General features: G+C 40.7%; 1 protein-coding gene across 2 annotated transcripts in view; it reads right to left on the reverse strand.

The window, feature by feature from the left end:
* LOC144057714 (CUB and sushi domain-containing protein 3-like) overlaps positions 1-24035 on the reverse strand; it is a 566138-nt gene that overhangs the window by 379328 nt on the left and 162775 nt on the right. For both annotated transcript variants that reach the window (XM_077575584.1, XM_077575583.1), the window contains exon 5: positions 21314-21542. In XM_077575584.1, coding sequence (XP_077431710.1) covers positions 21314-21542 — 229 coding nt within the window. The remainder of the gene's footprint in view (positions 1-21313; positions 21543-24035) is intronic.

Here is a 24035-nt window from a genome sequence, read left to right on the forward strand (position 1 = left end):
TCTATAATAAATATGATAACTTCATTATTTTTTATGTACAATTACCATATTTACAAAGTGCAAAAGTGCAAGAGTACAAAGTGCATTGTTTTATAAGCTGCACCCACCTTGTGTAGGAGGGGGGACTTCTTTCATATATTGGCCGCATCGGACTATACGGCGCGGATGTATATGGTGAGTTGTGAAAATAGATACTTAAAAAGATTTTGTACCGCTCTATGTTAATTTACATACCTTGTTTTCAAACAGTGGATGTAACACCGCAGTAAAACACAACAGAAAAGTTTTTTTTTTATTCATCTTCCTCCTGATGACTTGAAAAAAGTAGCGGCTTATGGTCCGGAAAATACGGTAACACACAAACGTGTTGCCACTTGCTGTGGATTGAAAATGACATCACAGTTGCTCAGAGCTCAGGTGATGACCAATCACGGGTCAGCTTGCGAACATAACATGACCAAATTCAAACTAAAAACTGTTACTTTTAAAAAAACAAACTTCATTTTCAACGTAATCACTAGTTACTATGATACCTACTGCTGATCAAACGTTTGGGCACACTTTCTGAAGTGATTGACAATGTGCAGTATATCAAAACTTTTGACTGGTAGTATGTACATAATGTTGTATGACAGACAACCTTACCATTAGACTGCTTTTACAGTTCCACCCCTACCAAGAATAATTGTTCTTCTTTTTTCTATAGCCAACAGAAGATCCTTCTTTCTCCAGCCCTCTGTTGCTCTTTGATGGGTCTCGCTGTGTTGTGGGCAATAGGAACAATTCCCATCACCACCTTTGCCAAAGAAGGCCTTGGTCAAGGTCTGCTTTATCTGCTGGCTTACTACTACGCCTCGCATCTTACCTATCCAAAATATGTGTCAATCCTTCTCTGTCATTCAGACAAAAGTATTAAAGGACAGTATCCATGAACGAGACAACACGGGGTCATACAAAAGAGCCATGGCTAATTCATTTAAACTTTTCTCCACTTCTGGGTAACATTTATAGTGACTTGGAGCGCTGGAATAATCTTCCTATTTCTCTAATAGGACGAATAGCCACCATTAAAATGAAAGTTTTACCCAAAATAAACTATTTTTCCTCAATGATTCCATTTAAACCTACGGCTAACTGGTTCCAGTTGTTGGACTCAGCCGTTGTTGGACTCAGCCGTTACATTACGTTACATTCCAATTTTACTGGAATAAAAAAAATGCAAAGATTAGTCTATCTACTCTTCAGAAAAGCAAATCCAAAGGTGGTCTAGAGGCACCAAATTTTATGTACTACTATATAGCTAACCAGCTACAATATATCGTTCTATGGGCACAACCTAACAGAGACACTAACTGTTGGTTGGAACTAGAACAGAAGGATTGTAATAACCTCAGACTTCGAGATTTACTCTTTATTACAACATCGATTAAGCGTCATAATTGTTTTAAAAACCCAATGATTTCCGCCACCGTGACTGCCTGGTGGAAGGCACTAGAATTGACAAAAGCCCAAGTGGAGCCCTGTGGACTTTCTCCCCTATGGCATAACCCCGACTTTCAACTTAACAGCCAACCGTTTCATTTAGCTGTGTGGGAGCAGAAAGGAATTACACATCTCCACCATCTCTTCTCAGATAATATGTTTATATCATATACATCCTTGCTCCAAAAATACAATATAAAAAACGGAAATTTTTTACATTATCTACAAGTTAAAAATATGATAAAGAAAAAAATTCCAACACTTCGGGGTACGCTCCAACCGCCTGTTTTAGCTAAAGATATTAACAAGCTTTCTCCAACAACAACAAAAAAACTTTCAAAAATATATAAGTTACTTTCATATACTGATAAAATGTCTTTACCCATCTCGAAATGGGAGACAGACTTGTCTATAGCACCGGAACCTGACTTTTGGATTCAAGTTTGTGAAAACGCATTTAAAATGACAAAACACACAAGTTTACAACTTATCCAATATAAAATTATTCACAGAACATACATTACTCAATATATGATGAAGAAAATGGGACTCTCAGACTCCGACATTTGTCTCCAATGCTTACAAAACACTACAGACACTTATGTTCATGCTTTATGGTTATGTACTCCGGTTATGTATTTCTGGACTAAAGTCTTAGAAAAACTTTCCGCTATCTTGGACTGTAGGATACCTTTATCTCCAAACTTGTGTTTGCTAGGTGACCTGACAACAACTGACTTACCACATAAACAATTTCAATCGACACTTGTCGCCCTTACTATCGCAAAAAAAAAAAAATCTTGTTAACTGGAAAAATAAACAAACTCTGAATATCAACCAATGGTCTAAACCTCCTCATAAATCACATTTTAATGGAAAAAATATCTGCTAAATAATATAAAATATTTGGGGGCGGCTGGGGCTGGGTTGGGGTGGATGGCGGTGGGGGCTGGCTGGGAGCCAGTGGGGTGCCTGGCGGGCCTGCAGTGCCCCGTCCTGCTGGGTTGGGGCCGCGGGGCGCGTTAGGGTGGGGGGGGGGGGTGGCGGGTGGGGGGGTTGGGGTGGGGTGGTGGGCGGGGGCGCTCCTGCTCCTGGGTTTGCTCTCCGGCCGGTGGCCCCTGCGGGGCACGGGGGTTGTCCTTAGGCGCTGCCGCGGCCTGGGGGGCCCTGAGGTGTTGCGCTTGCTCTGTCCTGGCAGGGGTCGACGGCTCCCCTCCTTGGTGGAGATTTTCATGAATGCCAGATCCACCACACCAGCATCTATCGAAACTCAGACACAATCTGCTTCTTCCTCAGGTCATTGAATCGGTGGAGGCTGGTGTCTGTGGATCTCACTCTGCTTCGTCTGTCCTTCCTTCCTTTCCTCAGTCTCTCCTTTGGTCTCTTGAGGTCTCCCTGATTTGTTGGAATTTAGATGTCTCTGGGGTTGGTGAAGGACTCTGGTTGGTGGCCTGGTGGGTGGTGTCTGGTTGGTGCTGGATTTCACTTTCCTTTCTTTTTTTTGGTCCTTTCTCGGGTTTTCTGACGGCCTCACGACTCCGGCTGGAAGTGTTCGGTTTAGGTGAACGGTATGGGATTTTTTTAATAGGTTTTAGGTGAGCTAATGAATACACACACACTCGCACGCACACACACACATACACATATTTCACCCACATACAAAAAAAAAAAAAAAAAAAAAAAAGGAGAGCAATGATGATGACATGTCAAATCGGTAAAATTGCCGAATGAACAATACTGAGCTCTCCAGGATGGCATGGCAGAGTGGAAAGGATTTATTGAGAAGTTTAGGCTGGGGTAAAGGCCTTGTTTGTGACATTACAAAGTTTCATATATAAATATTCTGCCCTATAAAATGAGGGTAATTTACTTTCCATGTTAGAGAGTTTATTATATTTAAAAACATGTTTATACTGTTTGGTACTGTACAAAATAATTCACAGTTGTAAGTGGACTGTACAAAGCAAAGTGTAAGATTAAAAGAAATTGTCTAGAAAATACAGTATATAATTTTATGTTCATATTGAAATGCATCAAGCCATTTTTATTTTTTAGAAGCAATAAGCCATATTTGCTTGCACTCTATTGAATGCAATGCAATGTTTGAGATCGCAGTTCAAATAAATTTTCGCCAGTACTAATTCTGTGTGTTTTCATTTAGTGTTTTTGCTTTGTCTTGTTTCAAGCTAGTAAATTGATAATAATTCTTAAATGAAGAGTAATAATCTTATTTAGTAGTTCCAGTTATAAGATGTTTTGACTTAAACTGAGTGTAAGAAGAAAGCAGTCAAACAATAATTGACAAATTAGCTTAGAGATTATTTTACTTAGTATAGTGCTTGAAATGAGTAGTTCAGCACTCATTTTAAGATATTTCTCTCTTTTCAAAAGCCAATTTTTTTTTTCTTATTTCAAGAAATCGTACCAAGTGTAATTTTCTTACTGCTCTGGCAGATAATTTCACTTGTTTTTAGTCGGAATCCTCTCAAAACAAAAATTCTTTATATTATATTTAGACGGTTATTTTTTGCAGTGCAGCCAAGTGTGAAGCAGACTCCATATCTAAGTCCATGGTTGTCAGTCACAAAAGGGTGGAGTGGCATCTCCAGGTCGGAGATGAGATCCTGCCACAAGTAGAGGACTGTATCTCGGGGTCTTGTTCACGAGTGATGGAAGAATGCAGCGGGAGATCGACAGGTGGATGGCAGACTCTGTATTGGTCTGTCATGGTGAAGAAGGGGTTAAGCCAAAAGGTGAAGCTCTCGATTTACCGATAGATGTACCCTCACCCAGGTCCATCTGGTGTCACGAGAAGCCTTTATTTCGGTCCACGGGTTCATTTCAAATCAGCGAATAAAGTAGGGCTGGGAAACAAAGGTGACAAAGTTGGTTGGGTCGACCCAAAAATTGGTTTGATGCAAAAATGCATGTGTCAAAGCTAGTTTAATAACAAGATATTTGTTGCCGGAACCAATATTTCATTTATTGCTGACGGACTTGGACGTCTATCAGCAAAACAACACTAAGATGCTTCCTAGGATTTGTGATCTCTTTAGACAGAAAAGGGAGGAAATTGTGGTTTTATGTATTACTGCAAAGCGGAGCTTGGAAACGTTATGGCGAGCCAACCTGTTGCATCGGTGGCTGCTCGATGGACGCCTGCTGCATGAGGTACCAACACAACTTAAATTTTTTTAGCAAATTTACACGGAACAGACTTAATCTTCATCATAGTACGATCCATCACTACTTTACGGGGGCAAAGCGTCTTCCACTGAATTGTGGTGATTGCTTGGTGCGTGTGAAAGCCTCTCTAGTTAACTTAGCTTTAGTGTGCTGCATGTGTGGCATTGCTAAGCGTTAAGCAATGAGTGTGAGTTTAAAACCGTGATTATTTTGGGAAATGTTAACAAAAAATAAATAAGGGGGCAGGCGAGCATGACAGTCACGGCTGGATCTTTTATTTTAAGTCCTCCCCTCCATTGCATGCCATCGTAGCAGCATCAACGGTTGCAATCAGCCCCCGACAGAGGAACTTATACAGCTTATACAAAAAATAATATGAAAATATTATTTAAATTTGAGTGAGAAATGTTAATATATATATATATAAACCTTTGCAAACTTAAGTGTTATTAGTAAATATATGCTTATCACTGTGAAACATTTTCCCGGGGCGGAAAAAAAAGAGTCAGGTGGCGATTACTCGATTAATTGATGGAATAATCGATAGGTAATTCGATTATAAAAGGATCCCTAGAATAAAGTCACTTCGGAAGCATAGCCAGGCCCATGTGACTAACCTAGAGTGGCGTTAATTTTCTCACTTGATTAGCCTGCTTTATGGACTTGGACTCTTTGGGCCGCTATTTCGTGCACACTGTTGTAGAATGGATAAACAAGCATTCGTGAAGCATGTCTCTCTCGCACTTTCTCTCTGCCTTGCTCTCTCTCACTCTCTCTAGCTTGCTCTCTCTTGGTCTCCTCCCTGCCTCCCACCACTGCTCGTTGGCTGGCCGACAGCCAATCAGTACAGTTGGTCAGGTCTCAGGGAAGAGTCAGCATTCGCTACCTAAATGGAAACTAATTAGTTTAGCGTCACACAGCCACAGTAGGTGCAGTCAAAAGAAAAGTTGGATACCAGAAAGAGCTAGGTTAGCGCAGAAAAGGCAAGAATAAAGAAAAGGAGAGCAAGTAGGTACATGGCCAAATATGCCAAAGTCACATTTTTGGGGGTTTTCCATCACAGAGTCCTGAAGTGTACAGTATGTGCATGATGTAGATGACACAGGTACACTCCAAACCCAAATTAGTAGAGTTTACCAGAAATGTTCATGGAAACTGTCATGTTCCTGCTTGTTGTTGGGCTTTCAACCCAACTCACCTGCAGATCCTCTGTCATCAGGCTGCTTTAAGGCAGCTTAATGCGCTTGTCAGTTATAGAATATTTGCTTTTGCTCACCTCCATCTACCAACAGTTATGCCCAATCCCAATACTGCCTGTTACGCCCTCATCTCGTCCCTCCTCCTTATGAATGTGCGTTCACGCGGACAAAGGAGTTTCCCAATTCCCAGTAAAATGAGGGTTAGAGACAAGGGCTGCAGGTCCCTTTTCACGAAGATAGATCCCGACCTCCCTCGGTCCTCCCTTACTATAGTCATGCCCCCTCGGCAACACCGCGGGAAGCAATGGCGGAAGAAATGGCGACACGAGGAAATAACAAAATGCAGGAGACACTTAAATGTAAGTGTGCTAATATTTATTGAATGTCATTGTAATGATAGTGGTTTAATCGAATGTTCTATACTTTGGCAGGAATTGGCACAATTGTGTGTTTTAATAAACGCTCACTATTGTCACGTCCGTTACTGTTTCTACTTTTTAAATGTGTGCAGTTTGCTTTGCTTTTGTGAATACATTTTTGTAAAACTTATATCAGTGTATGCATACCTGGAATCTGCACACCTCATCCATAACAGAATAGTCCGATATAGATACCGCAGACGTCGATAAAGTTCTAATCCACCAAGGACGGCTGATGGGTGGCCACGTGCAGCCCTTGCGGGGCGACCATGCTGACCAGTCGGTTCAATAACTTTTTCGCTAGCTGTAACCCAACAGGTGTATTGGGGAATTCCACTCCCCACCCAATGCGGTATCTACAAGCGGTGTTGGGCATGTTACACTAAAAAAGTAATTAGTCACCAACACCAATTTGCATAAAAAGCAAAATGACACAAAAATCTCTTAATACTTAACAATTTTAATTGCTGGTTTTTATATTACGTTTGTTCCTACCTACACCATTATTGTGTTGAGCAAGATATGTATGCATTTCACTTAAGGCTACTGAACATAGAATTTTCCATTTCAAATCGCTACTGCCACCTGCTGATGAAAAATGAAACTGCACATACTGTTCTTCACATACACGCCATGCACATTACGTAACATCCGCAGTCAGGGCGTGGGAAATTCTAACCCGATTCCAGTCTGAAAACTATTGGCCAGAGGCTTGCAGGAGTACCCATTGTGAACAGCTAAGGTGTTAATCTACTAATTAGAAGCCATTTCAGTCATAAATGGTCAAATAAAATGATTACTGTAAAGTTATTTTTGGGACGAAAGATCCATATTGCAGCTTTAATGAAACCACTGTGGACAGCACAACAAATGACATCACAGCCATGCTAACTACTTGTGATGGCAATGATTATGAGAATCTGGTTATTATCTTAAAGTAACCGTCAATAATTTCACACTTGCTTTGTTGTCGCAATGTAACACAATGCAGTTGATGATATTGCAACGTGTTTGCTGCAATGTGACTAAAAGCACTAATAATGTGACGTTGTTACATTGGCAGTAACACGGGCGCAGATGGCACTGGGGGACTTGCCCCCCTTAGTTTCATGAAGACCACGATCCGTCCCCTCCACTTTTGAAGGGTTTGCTTGACGCAGCACACGTTTTGCTGCCTTCATCATACTCAGCGCAGCTTTTCCCCGCTGTGGTCAATATTTTCCCAGGCTATACGAGGCAGTGAAGAGCGTCTACGGCATATGAACAACACTTTACCCCATTAGAAGTAGAATACAATTTTATCCCCTGACCCCCCCACCCCCAATAAACTGACGACTTCAGCAGTTTGGGATGAATGGTCTACATACATTTAAAAATAAAAATAAAAACAGAGAATCGGGAAGTAGAAAACACTGTTGTTTACGACAGCGTTTGCTCTTCTGCCATGTTTTTTTGCGCAGAACGTCCGCGTATCTCTGGTCACGCCCCAACTCCTCCTAACCTGCTTGGCGCTCCAGCAGAGGCCGGCGGGTGTGGGGAAAAAGGAGGCCACCTGATGGGATCCAGACCTTCCCGCCGCTTAATTATGCACAAGCCACCACCATTGCGAGCCACTTGGAGCGGGGCCGCGGGCACAACTTGGAACAGTATGAGCTCCAGACTCGAGGCGTGCACCGGGAATAGAGCACCTATTCGGGCTTGCCACAGCGAACTCCCGCCCCCGCCCACTGGTAGCCCACTCTCAAGGTGCGCAGTGTCACCAATGCAGACGATGCATGGAGGGTCGAGGTTGGTGAAAATTAGGGAGGATATGGAGCTGCTCTGAACAGCATGTAAGTTGTGATACAACTACCGATGCCTTGAAGTTACACAAAAAATGTCCGAACTTGTACCTCTGAGTCAGGATTTTGACTTTATATGTAATTGCATCACAAGAATAGCTAAACTTACGTTCGCAGCATGAATGATGAGAAGCTCGGCCATTTGGGAGCGGCTGAAAGTAGAGCCGCTGCTCCTCTACAGTGAAAAGAGCCAGATGAGGTGACCCGGGCATCTGATCAGGATGCTTCCTGGATACCTCTCTGGAATGTTTCTGAGACCCGGGACACACTGGGGAGACTGAGTCGCAATTAACCTGGGACAACTGCGGGATCTCCCTGGAAGAGCTGTATGAAGTGGCTGGGAAGAGAGAACCCTTTACTACCCTGCTTAAGATGCTCCTTAGTCTATGTCAGTCAAGGGTCGCCACAGCGCATAACTCGCATAATAGGTTTGGCACAGGAGCAAAGTAAACCAAGGAGTCTACAGAAACCTGTGATTGGCTAGCAACCATATGTGGATGTATTTTGATGTGTATTGCTTAACTCATTTGCTCCCAAAAAAATTATAAAAACGTAATATTTTAAATATTGCCATTGGTCCCAAAAATGTATTTATACGTTTTTAATGTTTTTTTTTTATGCTAGAGCATACAGAAGGCTTTGATGCAGCCTCTGACCTGAAGAGGTCGCTTAAAGCAATGGTAGTTATCACAAAAAATGGCCAGCAGGTGACAGCAGAGTATAAGAGATCAACCAGGGCCATGTTGCAACAAGCTCTTTTCCCCAGTGTTTTCAACACATTTGTGAATAATGATGAAACTTAATCTATATTCCAATGCTAATTGTTGCAAAACAGAAACAGATACAAATATACCTTTTTCCTGATGAAAGAAGAGACTCTAATCTTTCTTTTGGTAGGTTCCATGTTTTCATAGCAATAGAACACAATATTCTGTGGGCCTTGCAAAATCAGTCAAAATCCAGTAAAACAGACGGGAGCAAAGGGGGTTGCTTCCGTGTAAATTGCTGGGATTGAATGTGTTAAAGTCAGCCAAAACCTTATAAAACATACCATTTACCTGCTTTAGAGGCAAATGGGGGACACCACTTATTAAACAATAACTGTAGCTATGGTGAATGAATGCAAAAGCATCACAAAACCATCTATGCAAGTTTGGAGCTGCTCAGTTTTAAAGTCGATTTGTTCCAATACATTTACTTGGCTAAATGGTCATGCTTTGTTACAAATAATGCAATTGAAGATGTATATCAGATACAGGCATAAATAACGGGAAATCACTGTCAGTGTATGCCTTATCTTCTCATACTGACTGTGTTATAGATAAATCATTTTATTTTGCGTGCAGGCTGCAGCATCAGGAATACTCTAGTAGAGATTTAAAACTGCCAGGGGCCTTCTCATTTTTCTGGCATACCAGCTCTGAATTTGTTCTGTCTTGCCATCCCCGCACTGCCTCTCAACAGGCACACACACACACACACACACACACACACACACACACACACACACACACAGTGTCATTGTTTAATAGGGGCTGGGACTGCTGGGGCATGGTGCAGGATTCTAAAAACAATGTAATAACTTCTTGTTTTATCTGTGTATGCAATCACATGTTAATATCACTGATATTGTGTATGCAGTCATCTTGGAGGTTTGTTTATGTATATAATTTATTTGGCATTTACTGCAAAGTGACCTTAGGACTAGACATTCAAAAGAAAAGACAGTAGCACTGGAAGAAGGACAAGGGGAGCATGATGGAGATAAATTAGGATTCTCATAATGTGTGCTGGCAGCCAAATGGCAGACTAATTATTCATCTGGTTACTTCATTTAACTACATTTTAGCTCTCATAAATAGGTTTTCTATGCATATTAAATACATCTCACCCCTACTCCAAAACAACGCGAACATCATCATAGATAATGCACTCGTCTGTTTCAGTGTTGTATTAATGATTGGCCCATTTGCCATGCATCTTAACGCCTCAACTGATCTATCTGGTCGGTCACATTGGCTGTCATTGGCTGCCACATCTGCACGTTAGGTCGTAAAAGTGACACTGCACACAATGCAACAAGTCGACCACAACCACTATGTACCTTTTGCATCTGCTTGAGAAGTAATACCCCTAAATATTACCAGCAGCGGTCGTCAGTGGATTTTCAACACCCAGACATTCTTTGTCTCAGCATGACTTATCTAGCTTTTTTCCTCTCAACCTGTTAGAAACCAAAGAAGGGAAGAGAAGCAGGGTTCGGAAATCCAGGTCCAGAAAGTTAAATCCCTGAAACAGTTTAGCCACAGGTGTTTCTATTCAACAGGTGGAGATGCGCTTGTTTACCTGCCAATCGAGTAGAAGCACCTGTGGCTAAAACCAGTCTGTGGCAGGGCTTTCACTTTCTGGACCTGACATCTCCACCTCTAAGTAAGTGTAAACAAAGCATATTGGTTTCACTGTCACTCACGCTGCCTAATGCAAAGTGGCATGGTGAGCGAGCATCTGGTCTTTTGCTTAAGGAAAAAGAAACGCAAAAACATTTGATCTCCATGGGGGAACGTCTACTGATGTGATGGTTGTGCTTCTCCTTGCACACGATAAGTAAGCTAAAAGTTTTACTATGCAAACTATGTATGTGGCTCTGGCAAAAGGGTCCTCATGTGCCCAAAAATCTAAATTGAAATATTGATATATTCAAATGTTGCACTTAGTTCTCTTTAACTCTTTGACTGCCGGACGTTTTCAGAAACGGGATGTCGCCAGTGCCAGCCGATTTAAGCATTTTGACTGATCTTTCAAGGTCCACAGAAAATGTTGTGTTTGGACTATGGAAACACACATACTACCAAATGAAAGATTGAACTCTCATCTTTCATCAAAAAAAGTTTTTGTTTCTACCTTATTCCATTCTTCAGTAATCAAAAATAGAAAATGGTTAGTTTCACCGAAATGCTCTGTTTTGAAACAAAAAGCGGAGAAAAAGAGCTTTTTGTGAAACGATGTTATTTCATGCACTCTAGTGAATTGTACACTTCTTTTTGTCCATGAATGATGCCACAAACACCTAAATAGTGCTTTACTTCTGTAAAACGCTATCACCAACAATGAAAAAGTGTTTGCTTCCAAGGTTGCTTTCGTAATGAGCCTACTTTCCGGCCAGGCGGCATTATGGGCGGTCAGTAAAGCCAATCCGGAGCTCCGAGCTTCATTGCCTGCCTTCCTGTCGGAACTCAGAAATGTCTTCACCTGTCAGTGGCTGAATACTATATCTTGTTCCGGGTTTTGGCCGCCGAGAGCCGTTACGACGAAGCGGCGCTGTGTGGGATTTTACGGCGGGGCCTCAGCCCACGAATCAAGGACGAGCTGGCTGCACGGGACGAGACATCCGGTCTGGAGGAACTCATCAACCTGGCCATTCGATTGGACAACATATTGCGGGAGCGGAAGGAGGAGCAACGACCTGCGGCAGCAGACACGGCTGCTCAGCTGTCTTCAACCACGTCCGCGGGGCGCTCCTTTGGCGCCTCGCCTCCCGACGCTTCGTGGCGACCCCCTCCTGCGGGAGATGACATCGAGCCTATGCAGCTGGGAGGAGGACGGCTCTCTGCGGCGGAGCGCAGGAAACTGATGAGGAATCAGGCGTGCCTATATTGCGGACAGCCCGGACACCAATTGGCCACATGTCGAACTGCCTGATAGACGTCTGGATGTCACACCCGCTCCAGCCACAACCGTTCAACCCCAACAAAACATCCAATGTGAGTACTCCCAGCCCGCGGGATCATGTTACACAAATAGCTACTTAGACATTAAAAGACGACAATTGTCAGGAGAGATGACCTGGGGTGGTGGGAGCATAAAGATGAAGGCTTTGGTGGACTCTGGGGCGGATGATTGTATTGTCCACCCGAAAATTTACACGCTTCTAAGGTATGATGGCTTGTTATGACGTGCGCATCATTCATTCACACATTCATAATGGTGGACTTTGACTTTTTTTGGTTGCTAGGTCCATCCATCCAACCATTATCAGAACCGTTTATCCTCACAACATCTATATAAACCATTTGTGAATGCTGTTTAAGGCGAGTAAATCCGGGTTACTTTTAATGAAAAGGTGCAAGACGCGGCTCTCGCTAGCAATTAAGCTAAAGACACTCCCCTGGTTACGATGCATAGTTGCATACTGTCTAATAATTGCTTATTTTCATACAATTCTATTACATTTTGTTTTACCTTTATGCTGATGGCAAATGAAACTAGAGACCTCAAGGAGGTTATTTGTGGAGAAATCTCAAAATCGCCATTTATGTCCAAACAGTCTAAAATCATCAGTATCAAAATATTAATCCTTCCGACATGCATGATCATTTTGCCCGGAGCGGGTGACACACAAACATAGCTTCTTTTAGTATGTCATTCATATACTTTTTTGTCACAATCCTGTTTTGTTGCAGCTCTACACTAGTTGTTTTCTTTATGTTGCAGTTTTGTTGTATTGTGATGGTGGACAAGGTCTCCTGCACACCTGATTGCAATCATCAGCAAAAACATTTAGATGCGGGACATACTGGAGGAAGATACAGTTATTGTTTGCTTGCTTGTTGCCATTGCTTCTGCATTTTGTCTACACAAGTACTACAGTGGTTTGATGTTATTAGTTTTATTGTCTTGTGTAGGTATTAGTGATGGGTAGATGAGGCACATAGGCAAACTGGGTGAAAAAAAAATCACATTTTTTGCCCGACAAGAAAAATAATCTTGAAAAATTATTTTTGCATTACAAAATTGATCTCAAATTAAGGAAAAATGGCAAACTTTTTTCTTAACCCTAACTCTTCTTGTTAGTGTACCACATACCTCAACCTCTCACCCCGTCAATTACATTCTAAAGGGCAATATATTTGGGCTGGCTTATATCATCGAGAATCATGATATTATGGCGATCAGCTGTGATCGAGCATATTTACTCAATCTGACACAAGGGAAATGTGTGTGACAGCAACAAATCAGAGTTAAGCTTTTCCTCCTACTTTGATTTGCAAATTGAAGTAAATAGAAAGTAATAGTAAGAAGCTAATAAATAATGAGTGCAGCTAAATGCACGTTTGATGAGCATCCATGATTATATTTTATATATATATATATACAGTATATATATATATACATATATATATATATATATGGTACTTCCACCTAACAAGGTCCTCAAAGCTCTTTACGACTATTCATTCACCTACTAATGATGCAGCCTCAAGAGCAACTGGGGGTTCAGTATCTTGCTCAAGGATACTTCGATGCGGTCACAATGCCATGGGATCAAACCCACAACCTCTGGGTTGTGAGACGACCACTCTACCACTGATCCACGCCACACCCTAATGGAGTAAATTAAGCCGGCTGTTGTGCAAGTTAGGCCTATATCCTCAAAAACAGGCAAGACTACAATCCCGTTAAATCATTTGAACAAATACCATCCAAGCAGTGATGTGGAAAGCATGAGAATACAAAGAGCGTTTGCACAGCCTGCCCATGCAAACACTAGCAGTTTAGCCGCTACAAACTAGCCATGCGCCAGGGGACCAAATCACCAATCAGAAGTGTCATCTATCAATCATACACATTTGCAAGTAGCAATGACGTTAATGCCATACAGTATGTATGTCATATTTTTACATTTTAAGATGTAATTATTATACTTGAGAAGTACAAATCTTAGTGTGTTCATGTATCTGTTGTTCTACATTTGCTGTAGTAAAAAATGTTTGTTGATCATCTTTTTAGTTTTGTTTTAAAAATTAACTTAGTATTTATAATAGATAATGTTTTATTAACATTATCTCATTACACTGATTTGTCAGTACAGATGCTTTAAAATGGGTCATTAAAAAACAATGTAAGATCATGATATGGCTGGACATTGTCCGTAGGTGTGAATGTGAGTGTGAATGTTTTTTTGTCTATATCCATTGGCACCCCAGCAACCCTAGAGAGGATAAACGGTACAAAGAATGGATGGATATATGGGCTGAGCTGAGACTGTGCCTACTTGGAATGTGTCTGGAGAGCTTTTGCTTGTACTTGATAAAACCCACTATGAAACGCACAGCAGACAATTCCTAAAATTCCAGGGGCACAAAATTGATGGTTGCTCACTAAGCACTAAAAAGTTACATTGCTGGGTGAGCCAAATTAATGAATGGCTTAGACTTAGACTTATGAATTAGCAGCTTTGTGTGCTTTTCACAGCAGAGACATCTCTGCAATGCTTTGAACACTCACATTATAATGGCCACATTTGAAGTAGGTGTTTGTTAAATGTGGGATTTTGCTCAAATTATTTTTATGGTTCAAAATGTCCCGTGTTCTATTTGTGTAGTCCAATTCTCAAAGGACTCTAAATTGCCCCAATGGGATGGATGTGACTGTGAATGTCTCACCCCTGTGATTGACAGTCCATCAGTGTAGGGTGTACTGCGGTTCTTACTTTGTCTGCTGGTATAGGCTCCAGAAAACATTTCTTACCCTACCTCAGTATAAAAATGCTATTCATTATACCAAAAGGTCAAAATGAAGAAAAGCTGCAGTCGAATGAATGAAGTAAAGTTAATTGCCTTCTTGTGTAAAATGTGATTTTGCCATATTTGTGTTTGTTGTATGAAAGTGATCGAAAAAATTACGTTTTGTGCTTTCAAAAGTTGTAATTATCTTCAGAGGAGTGTGGCATCAACGTTATCATTATATACTGTTATCAAAAAGCATGATAGAAGAGATGAAACCTGAGCTGGGATCGACATGGGAAAAAAAGCTTTATGATCCCTTAGACATGTTGAACTCCAACGTTATTCATATAAATAAATGAATAAACAAACAAACAAGCATCTGCAAATTTCCAACCCTTTCTGTTAGACACATACCGTACATAATAAGCGGACATACGGCACAAGATGGGGAAAAAATATTATTATTATTATTTTAAACAATCATGACATATTAGGTTAGCAGAGATGAGATACATTTGTTACAATGTGAGGATTTGATTAATAGCTGCTCTACCTCAAGTAACGAAACATGGCTACAAATCAAGTTAAATGTTACTTTATGTTGAAGCAAGGCAAATTACCGCATTTAACATGACATTTAACCTTTAACATGACCTGAGGAAGATGCTAGGTTTGTTTCTTCTTTTAAAGAAGCTATTAATAGTTCCCAGTCAAGGCCACAAGGAATCAGTCAATTTAAAAAAAGATCAAATTGTCAGGTTCTTATATTGATGTGTTTTATTGTTTATGATTATAGGCAGAATGGTAGCCCAAAAAAGGCTCCTTCACTCAAACATGCCAGTCATCAGTATAGCTGTCATGAAAAGAAATAAATTACTTGAGAAATAGTGGAAAAAAGATAAGAGTGTATTTCCTTCAGTGCATATTGAGTGACAAAAGATGAAAAGTTCCATTTGGAGAAAAAAGGTTCTCAGAAAGTGTGCTACCGTTCCATCAGCACTCCTTGCAGTCTGGCTGTTGATTTTTTCCCCCCTTTACAGACATACAAAATGACTTTGTGGAGATAACTTCTTGACATGAATGTGCTGTGCTTTCTGTTTCATTATGGTTCATATCATCTATTCGACATGGCTCATTAACAATTACTACATAGATTCTAACATGGCTTTGTTAGACACATTAAAGGTATCTGAGTGAAAAACTGATTTGAACAAATGAGTGCTGGAAGAGAGCATGGTATTCCAAATATACAGAGCCCCAGTGGCCACACATGGCCTTTAAGCCAGAGTGTTAAGTAGACATATCAGTGGTCCTTTTCATAAAACATGTCCAACAAACACCAAGACTAACCCTGAACAGCGAGTTGACATGCCCTGAGATAGGAAACTTTGTGTTTTTGGTATATCAACGCAGAGTAGTTTCACCTGGCGTTGCCACTACACTAAAAAATCCACATCAATAGAGCCTTGATTAGTCAAGTCACTATGGAAACGGGGAAGCTTAGAGCGCAGCACAGCCCTCTGCTTTCACGTTTTTTTTTAACCCCCCTCAACTGAAAATCTTAATGCGATCATATGGCGAATTTGAACATCTTAAGAAAAAAAAGTGCAACACAGCAGCGGCTCTCCATAGAGGAAGGCGGCATGGGAGAACGTTGCTGCTCGGATGTCGGGTCAATGCCGTACATTTCAATGTAGTCCTTTGCAATCACAATAATATAATAGGGCACACCTGTTGAATGGTAACTCATTAATTCATTTTATTTAGGTGTAATCCTATGGGGGAGAAGCGCACTTAAGAGGAAATATAAAAGCATTATTCAAACTGTTATTCAAAAACATTATTCAAAAAGCGGAGCGCAACGCACAATACAGTATATGCTGCGATGTGAGCGCATAACTACGATAATGTTGCAAATGTAAGGACAGATTAAGTTGCGTATGTAGATGATGGACGGTGATGTGAAACAGCACCGCTCAAAAAGATTACTGTCCAGGAATGCTAGCATATATATGCGCAGTCTGATAACAATCTCACGACGAATATTTAATTCCCTGCGCCTTCTTCAATAGGGTCATTGTCAAAAGGACATGCCATGTTCGGGACAAAAGTGTTTTTACGCAAAAACTCGGCGCAGTGGACTGGTGCTGCCACCCCCACAGTATATACTGAGTCATTCATAACTAATTGAAATTGATCAGGTGAGTGACTTTTAACCTACATACAAAATTAAAAAACACACCTACTACCACTACCACCACCCCTACTACTACTACTTCTTCTTTTCCTTTCGCCTTTTTCCTTCAGGGGTCGCCAGAGCGAATCAGTTGCCTCCATCTAACCCTGTCCTCTGCACTCACACCAACTACCTTAATGTCCTCTTTAACTACATCCATAAACCTCCTCTTTGGTCTTCCTCTAGACCTCCTGCCTGGCATTTGGAAACTCAGCATCCTACTGCCAATATACTCACTATCTCTCCTCTGGACATGTCCAAACCATCTCAGTCTGGCCTCTCTGACTTTATCTCCAAAGCCTCTAACGCGCTGTCCATCTGATGTGCTCATTCCTATCCATCCTGGTCACTCTCAAAGAGAACCTCAGCATCTTCATCTCTGCCACCCCAAGCTCTGCCTCCTGTCTTTTCCTCAATGGCACTGTCTCCAGACCAAACAACACTGCTGGTCTCACCACAGTTTTATAAACCTTTCATTTGATCTGAAACTCTTCTATCACACATCACACCTGACACTTTTCTCCACCGGTTCCAGCCTGCCTGTACACGGTTCTTCGCTTATTTTCCACACTTTCCATTGCTCTGGACTGTTGACCCATAATAATTAAACTCCTCCACCTTCTTGGTCTCTTTTCCCTATAACCTCACTCTTCCACTTGGGTCCCTCCCATTCACACACAGATACTCCGTCTTGCTACGACTTACCTTCATTCCCCTCCTTTCCAGGGCAAACTTCCATACCTCTAGCTTCTCCTCCACCTATTCCCTGCTCTCACTACAGATCACAATGGCATCAGCAAACATCATAGTCCATGGAGATTCCTGTCTAACCTCGTCTGTCATCCTGTCCATTACATAAGCGAACAAGAAGAGGCTCAGAGCTGATCCCTGATGTAGTCCCACATCCAAGTAACATTGACTAAAGGCAATTGTTCTGGTACAGATGGAAGCTGTCGGATGTCAACTTTTTGTGACAATTTTAGGAGCTTTGTTAAAACCCACAAAACTAAAATAATTGTTTTTGTATTGCTAGGCTTACCGTATTTTTGTGACCATAAGCCGCACCTAAAAGTCTCAAAAATCAATGATGCGCCTTATAATAAGGTGAACCTTTTGTGTGCAATGAGTTCCAAAATCTGTAAATGTGCGACTTCGGGATGTGCTCCACTTGACTCACTGTCGGAGCATTTCCTGTCGGCACAATGCTTATATACAGGAAAGGTGGACGTAATCAACTGAAAGTGGACAGGGATGCTAAAAACACGCCCCCGGTAGGTATATACTGCTGATATGTTTATTGTGCAAAACATAATTGGTTGGGTTAAGGCCAATCAAAAGGGATGGATTGATGAGGAGAAAATGAGAGAGTGGCTGGGAGTGGTGTACATAAAGATACCGGATGTTTGTTTTTTTCCATCCATCACCGACCTTGTTGATCTGCGACTCCATGTGTGCCCATCTCATGGCCGCTGTGAAAAACTAAGTGCGGCAAATTACCTCAGATCTCATCATTCCGGTAGTATTAACGAAGGAACTCCAACCACTGGATATTGGTGTAAACAGGGTGTTCAAAGTGAAGCTGCGAGTGGTGTGGGGGCACTGGATGAGAGACGGCGATTTGACAAAACTGGAAGGCAGCGGCAGGCGAGTTACGCCACCATTTATGAATGGACTAATGTGTCTGCTTGCACTGTTGTTCGAGCTTTCACGAAGGCCGGCATAATTGCTGAAGAGCTGCGGCAATGTAACAAAAGTGACTCCAATAATGACAAGAGAACTTGCAATGTTTGGAGAAATTGCCCAGATGTTCAATTTGGATGTTTGTTTTTTTCCATCCATCACCAACCCTGTTGATCTGCGTCTCCATGTGTGCCCATCTCATGGCCGCTGTGAAAAACTAAGTGCGGCAAATTAACTCAGATCTCATCATTCCGGTAGTATTAACAAAGGAACTCCAACCACTGGATATTGGTGTAAACAGGGTGTTCAAAGTGAAGCTGCGAGTGGTGTGGGGGCACTGGATGAGAGACGGCGATTTGACAAAAACTGTAAGGCAGCGCCAGGCGAGTTACGCCACCATTTATGAATGGACTAATGTGTCTGCTTGCACTGTTGTTCGAGCTTTCACGAAGGCCGGCATCATTGCTGAAGAGCTGCGGCACTGTAACAAAAGTGACTCCAATAATGACAAGAGAACTTGCAATGTTTGGAGAAATTGCCCAGATGTTCAATTTGGATAAAGAAGATAAGAACTTTGATAGATTTGTTGATCAAGATTGATCAAAAAAATAACGTGAGTATGTTTTTATATACTTGAATAAAGTCCAACCAAACTCACTTTTTTGCTACAGTTGCCTTTCTATAACATACGTTACAGGCATGAAAACGGGGTGAAAAATATGAAAAGCACTTTGACTAAAATTTTCCCCATTAATATTCGCCGGGAACTTGTCAAATGGGTTGGGGGGGGATGCAGTGGAAGAAGGTATGGCAAATTTAAATGATTACAATTTTATGGCGACAAGAAAAACTTTTTGCGAAAATGCGAACATCTTTTCTACAATTATTGGACTCTGAATAGATGTTAGAAAAAACAGCATGCACTACCTTTCGCATTTGAACCGGTTCAGGTCCAATTGTAAAATAAATCCGGATTGTAAAGCCTGTGTATGGAGAAAAAAAATAAAAAAATAAAGCCTTTGTATGATCAGATTTGAAAGCACTCACTGGCAAGAGAGGAGGTACTGTAATTCCACGTAGCATAGTCTCCTGACACTTCATTGGCAATCCAACATGTCCACCTCGCGCATGTATATCAAGTCCTTTTTATCAAAGTGACTGTCAATCCTCTTGAGCAGAAAGTTGATGGAGAAACGCTATCTTTAACCCTCCTCGCCGTTCTAGTCCATTAATGCTGGACCGCTACTTTCCTGCCACAGTGGGGGTGTATTCAGAGAAATAGTCATGTGACATCCGCATCTCTATTATCCCCCTTCTATGTCTATTCTCACTCATGTCCTTTCTGTAACAACCTTTGTCTTTCCTTGACTAAAACTTCATCTTTTTATGGATTAAAGTAAGTGAGACAGTACAGGATATTGTATGAAGAGCCTCAAAACGCAATATAGGCTCACACAGTACACATCACCTAGTCTTTATATTAAATCACCCATGTGCGGGGATGAGAAGCCAGCTGCCATTTTTTGCCATGGTTGGGTCCTAGTCAGATTCAAAAGTATTGCATAGCCCTAAGGTTTGACATGTTATTCATATTTTGCCAAGTCTTTCTATGGATAAAACATGGATGCCAGTAGTACTGTAGAACAAACTGTCACTTGCCATACAACTTTGCCAAGGGAATTCGGACAAAATGTGGCAGAATAGGGCAAAAGCTGCACAGCAGAATGTGACAAAACTTTGAAGGACCACTAGATGCTGGGGAAATATTAATGCTTCACGTCTTACATCAGACCACCAACAAGTTTTGTTACACCCTATTATGTACTGCCACGTTTTGCAGTATTTACCGGGTTTTACTACAGCCAACTAGGTTTTCTTATTAACATTTGGACTGCTATGGCCATTTTTTTTGTCACTTTAAAAATTTGGTTCAGCATCCACAGCGATCTCGGCTTTTCACATTTGCACATGCTTCCACATGTTCTCACATTTATCCGATTTTGTCTACGGTGGCCTGAAATGTGATTGCTGTAGCTGGCAAATGTAGCATTACTTGTTCCTATTGAGTCTTGAGAAAAAATGTTTAATTAACTCGAACTTGAGAATCAATAAAATGGTGAAGTGGAACTTGACATAAAAATATTTTTTAAATTTAAATTTAGTTTGTCTGAAAAGTACCTTACGCATTAGCAGGTAATCTAGCCAACATTGAGGTTTTCAGGGTGTTGATTAGTATTATGTACGTGTGCTAAGATACTGGAAACTATTTAGTCAGAGAGAGACAGGAGTAAGGAGTAAGGACAATTAATTGTATGGGCAGGGGCCAATTGCTCAGTGTGATTACTTGTTTGTTTTTTCTTTTTGTGCCAAACTATTTGAACAGTTCAGTATTCCAAAAAATCTGCCCGTCTCACTGGTTTCGACTAATTTTGATTCTAAAAATTAGCTATACTTGAACAATCAAAACCATGCCACAGAAACAACTTTGCCTCAAAGCCTTCAAGAGAAACATTGTCCACCAACTCGCTTGCATGCATAATAAATAGCATATAAAATAGAAGATAAATCAGGTAAACAATGTGCATGTTTCCCTTGGCATATTAACCTGTTAAAAGGCTGTTAATTAATGAAGTTACACAAATTCAAACAAACGATGCTCATGGCCTAGTCTTGTTTGAATTGACCCTTGCAGTATGTATTCATGGGCAGGAAAATGTTAAGATTACATTACATATTTCAAGTGATAAATTTAAACTCTGCTTACCAGATTGATGGTGATTCGGATCCTTCTACTTCAAGATAATCAGTCTTCTCTTCCATTTGGAATTCTGTAAACACCAACGAGATGGTATCCCCTGGGTCAGCTAGGATGGTCCATTTGCACTCTCCACTGCTGCCCAGTCCTCCAGCACCAGGGGAGCCCCCGCTGGGGAAATCAAAGCTGGATATGAAGCCACTAGAACCCCTCAGGGTTCCACCACACGTGTCCTCCGCTGTCAGGTACAGAAGAGAAAAGACAAGTGAGGAGAAAGGACAGAACAGTTTATTAAAAAAAATGAAGTCCTACATAGAAATATATGTTGATAAATGCAAATAAAACAGGAGGAAAAAAAAGGGCAGAAATTATTGGAACCACAATCTTTTAATTTACTGCCCTCAAACACACAGTTTTGGTTGAGTTCAAGCATTTCAACTGTACAAAATATTAAGGTACTATAGTATAAGGTATCAAACCATTTGATGAAAATGGACACAACTCTATTGGTATTTTATTTGTGGTAAAATAATTTGTCTTCAGCACATCATCTATAACTGTGTTTCCATTACAGTTCTTTGCAAAAATAAAAGTGATATTGCACTATTTCGATCAAGTACATTTTTGACTTGTCGGTGTTTCCAATGAAGAGCATTTCACTTCTGAGGCGGAATTCTCGTTATGTTCTGTCTCGTCAGATCACGTACTTCTGTAGGAGGTGCTCATGATGTTTACGGAAGACGGACGCCCGGAGTTAAAATTATTTTAAAAACATCTCCCCTCATTGGGCGGGTTCGGGCATTTGGTGTTGGCATTGTGTGTGTATGTGCTTAGAACTTGTGTTATGGTGCGGACGGATGGATTTCAACAAGAACGTGCGCGGTATGTCATGCAACATTATGAAATGTGCATTGAACAGTGGCATATTGACTCTATAGCTAAATCACTTTCTTCTTAAAAAGACTTGTTATCCCCTCAGGAGGCAGTTCGGACAAGAAAGCGTGTCCCCGGGCCCGTACTTCCTACTTCCTTTCCTCAGTGACCGGGCGGGTGTCACATTACTACAGGGAATGCGCAAAAAGTGTTTTCATTACACTTTTGCAAAATACTTCTATTTCGACACGTCTCAAAAACCACCTCATGAGAGCGTAAAAACATTTTTGCGATATTTGAGAGTTTGAAAGTTTACAATAAAGTGTTGGGATTATAATAGGGCTCAAAGCAAAACATATTTGAAAAATTAGCACCACTGTCATAACTAAAGACATATACTGTAATTATCTACTATAGATTGTCATGCATGATAGTAGGAGTGGTTACACAGACAACTTCATCCATCCACGGGCATTCCCCCAGTGTTTTATTAGCCCGGCAGCCCACCAGGCATTAACCCCCCCTTACAGGCTAAGCTCCACCTACCCTTCCCCCATCAAAATAATAATTTTGAACTTATATGCACTTCCCCATCAACACTGTAAAAAAAAAAAATTGTAGTATAACAAAATGTTGCTGTTGTTTTACAGTTTTTTTCTGTATTTCTAAAATATTTAATTTACAAAAATCAACTGATTTTACATATCAAATGCAAAAAACAGAAATTCACTGTAACTGTAAAACCACTATATCTGTTCTTTACAAATAAAACACATTAGAAATACATATATTTATTGTTAAAATACATTCACAAATAAATCTTAATTTCACAAATATGTGTCTATTATTTAAGGGAATAAACGGTAAAAGGCAACTTTAAAACTATTAAAAAAAAAGGGGGGATTATTTTAAATTACTGATAAATTAATAGTAAAAATTTGTAATTTTAAAATCAATTCTTAACTGACTAATGTTTTTGTTGAAAATAACTGCAGCTGCTGCTTCGGAACTAAAACATACTGTTTGATGACTGGATCAGTTTAGGCCTATCAAAGTTAGGCTCAGATTCACAGTCCATTAACACTCAGACATTTGTGTACAATATTATTTTTGGCGGTACTGATAAGAGAGATGTTAGATTATAGTACTGCCACCTGATTTTAATCCAGGAAAAAATGCAGTCTGAGTATGAATGACTTGTCATTAATACTTGACCTGAACTGGAACAACGTGATGACAACAACATGACATGCCATTGGAGTATGTGCTATGAAAAGTGCGGTTCCCATTTGGGTTGTTCGACAGAAACTCTTCACGAAGAAGAAGACATGCCATTGGCTGTTTTATTAAGTTTTTAATGAATTAATAATAATAATAATAATGGTTGTAGTAGTAGAAGACACAAGTGTTATATATAAGTATGCTCCACTTACTATTTCTTATTGTTATTATTATTATTATTATTATTATTATGGGACTGCTTGCGGAGCGAAGCGGCTGCTTGCGAAGCAAGCAGGCACATATTGTTATTCTACCTAGGACAGTGGTTTATTTTTCTTGTCGTTATTATTATTATATATTATTCCAGCGATTTTTCCGCTAAAATGCGGCCCGTACCGTACATCGCACCGGCACAAATGAGGTATCAAACGATGCGGCTCGATCTGACTCGCTGCGCTATTATTTTTCTAAGAATTCCCAGTTACCTTGGCGACGCTATTCCCAAAAAACTCCCAAATTAACTCCCCATTGGGAATGAATGGGAAAAAAATCACACTTCAAGCACCTTTTTCCAAGACACGCTGCGCGCGCATACGTTATCCGACCGATACGAATTTTAGCTCATTTTGTAGGAATT

Source organism: Vanacampus margaritifer, chromosome 9 (genome assembly GCF_051991255.1).
Source record: "Vanacampus margaritifer isolate UIUO_Vmar chromosome 9, RoL_Vmar_1.0, whole genome shotgun sequence".
Taxonomy (NCBI): domain Eukaryota; kingdom Metazoa; phylum Chordata; class Actinopteri; order Syngnathiformes; family Syngnathidae; genus Vanacampus; species Vanacampus margaritifer.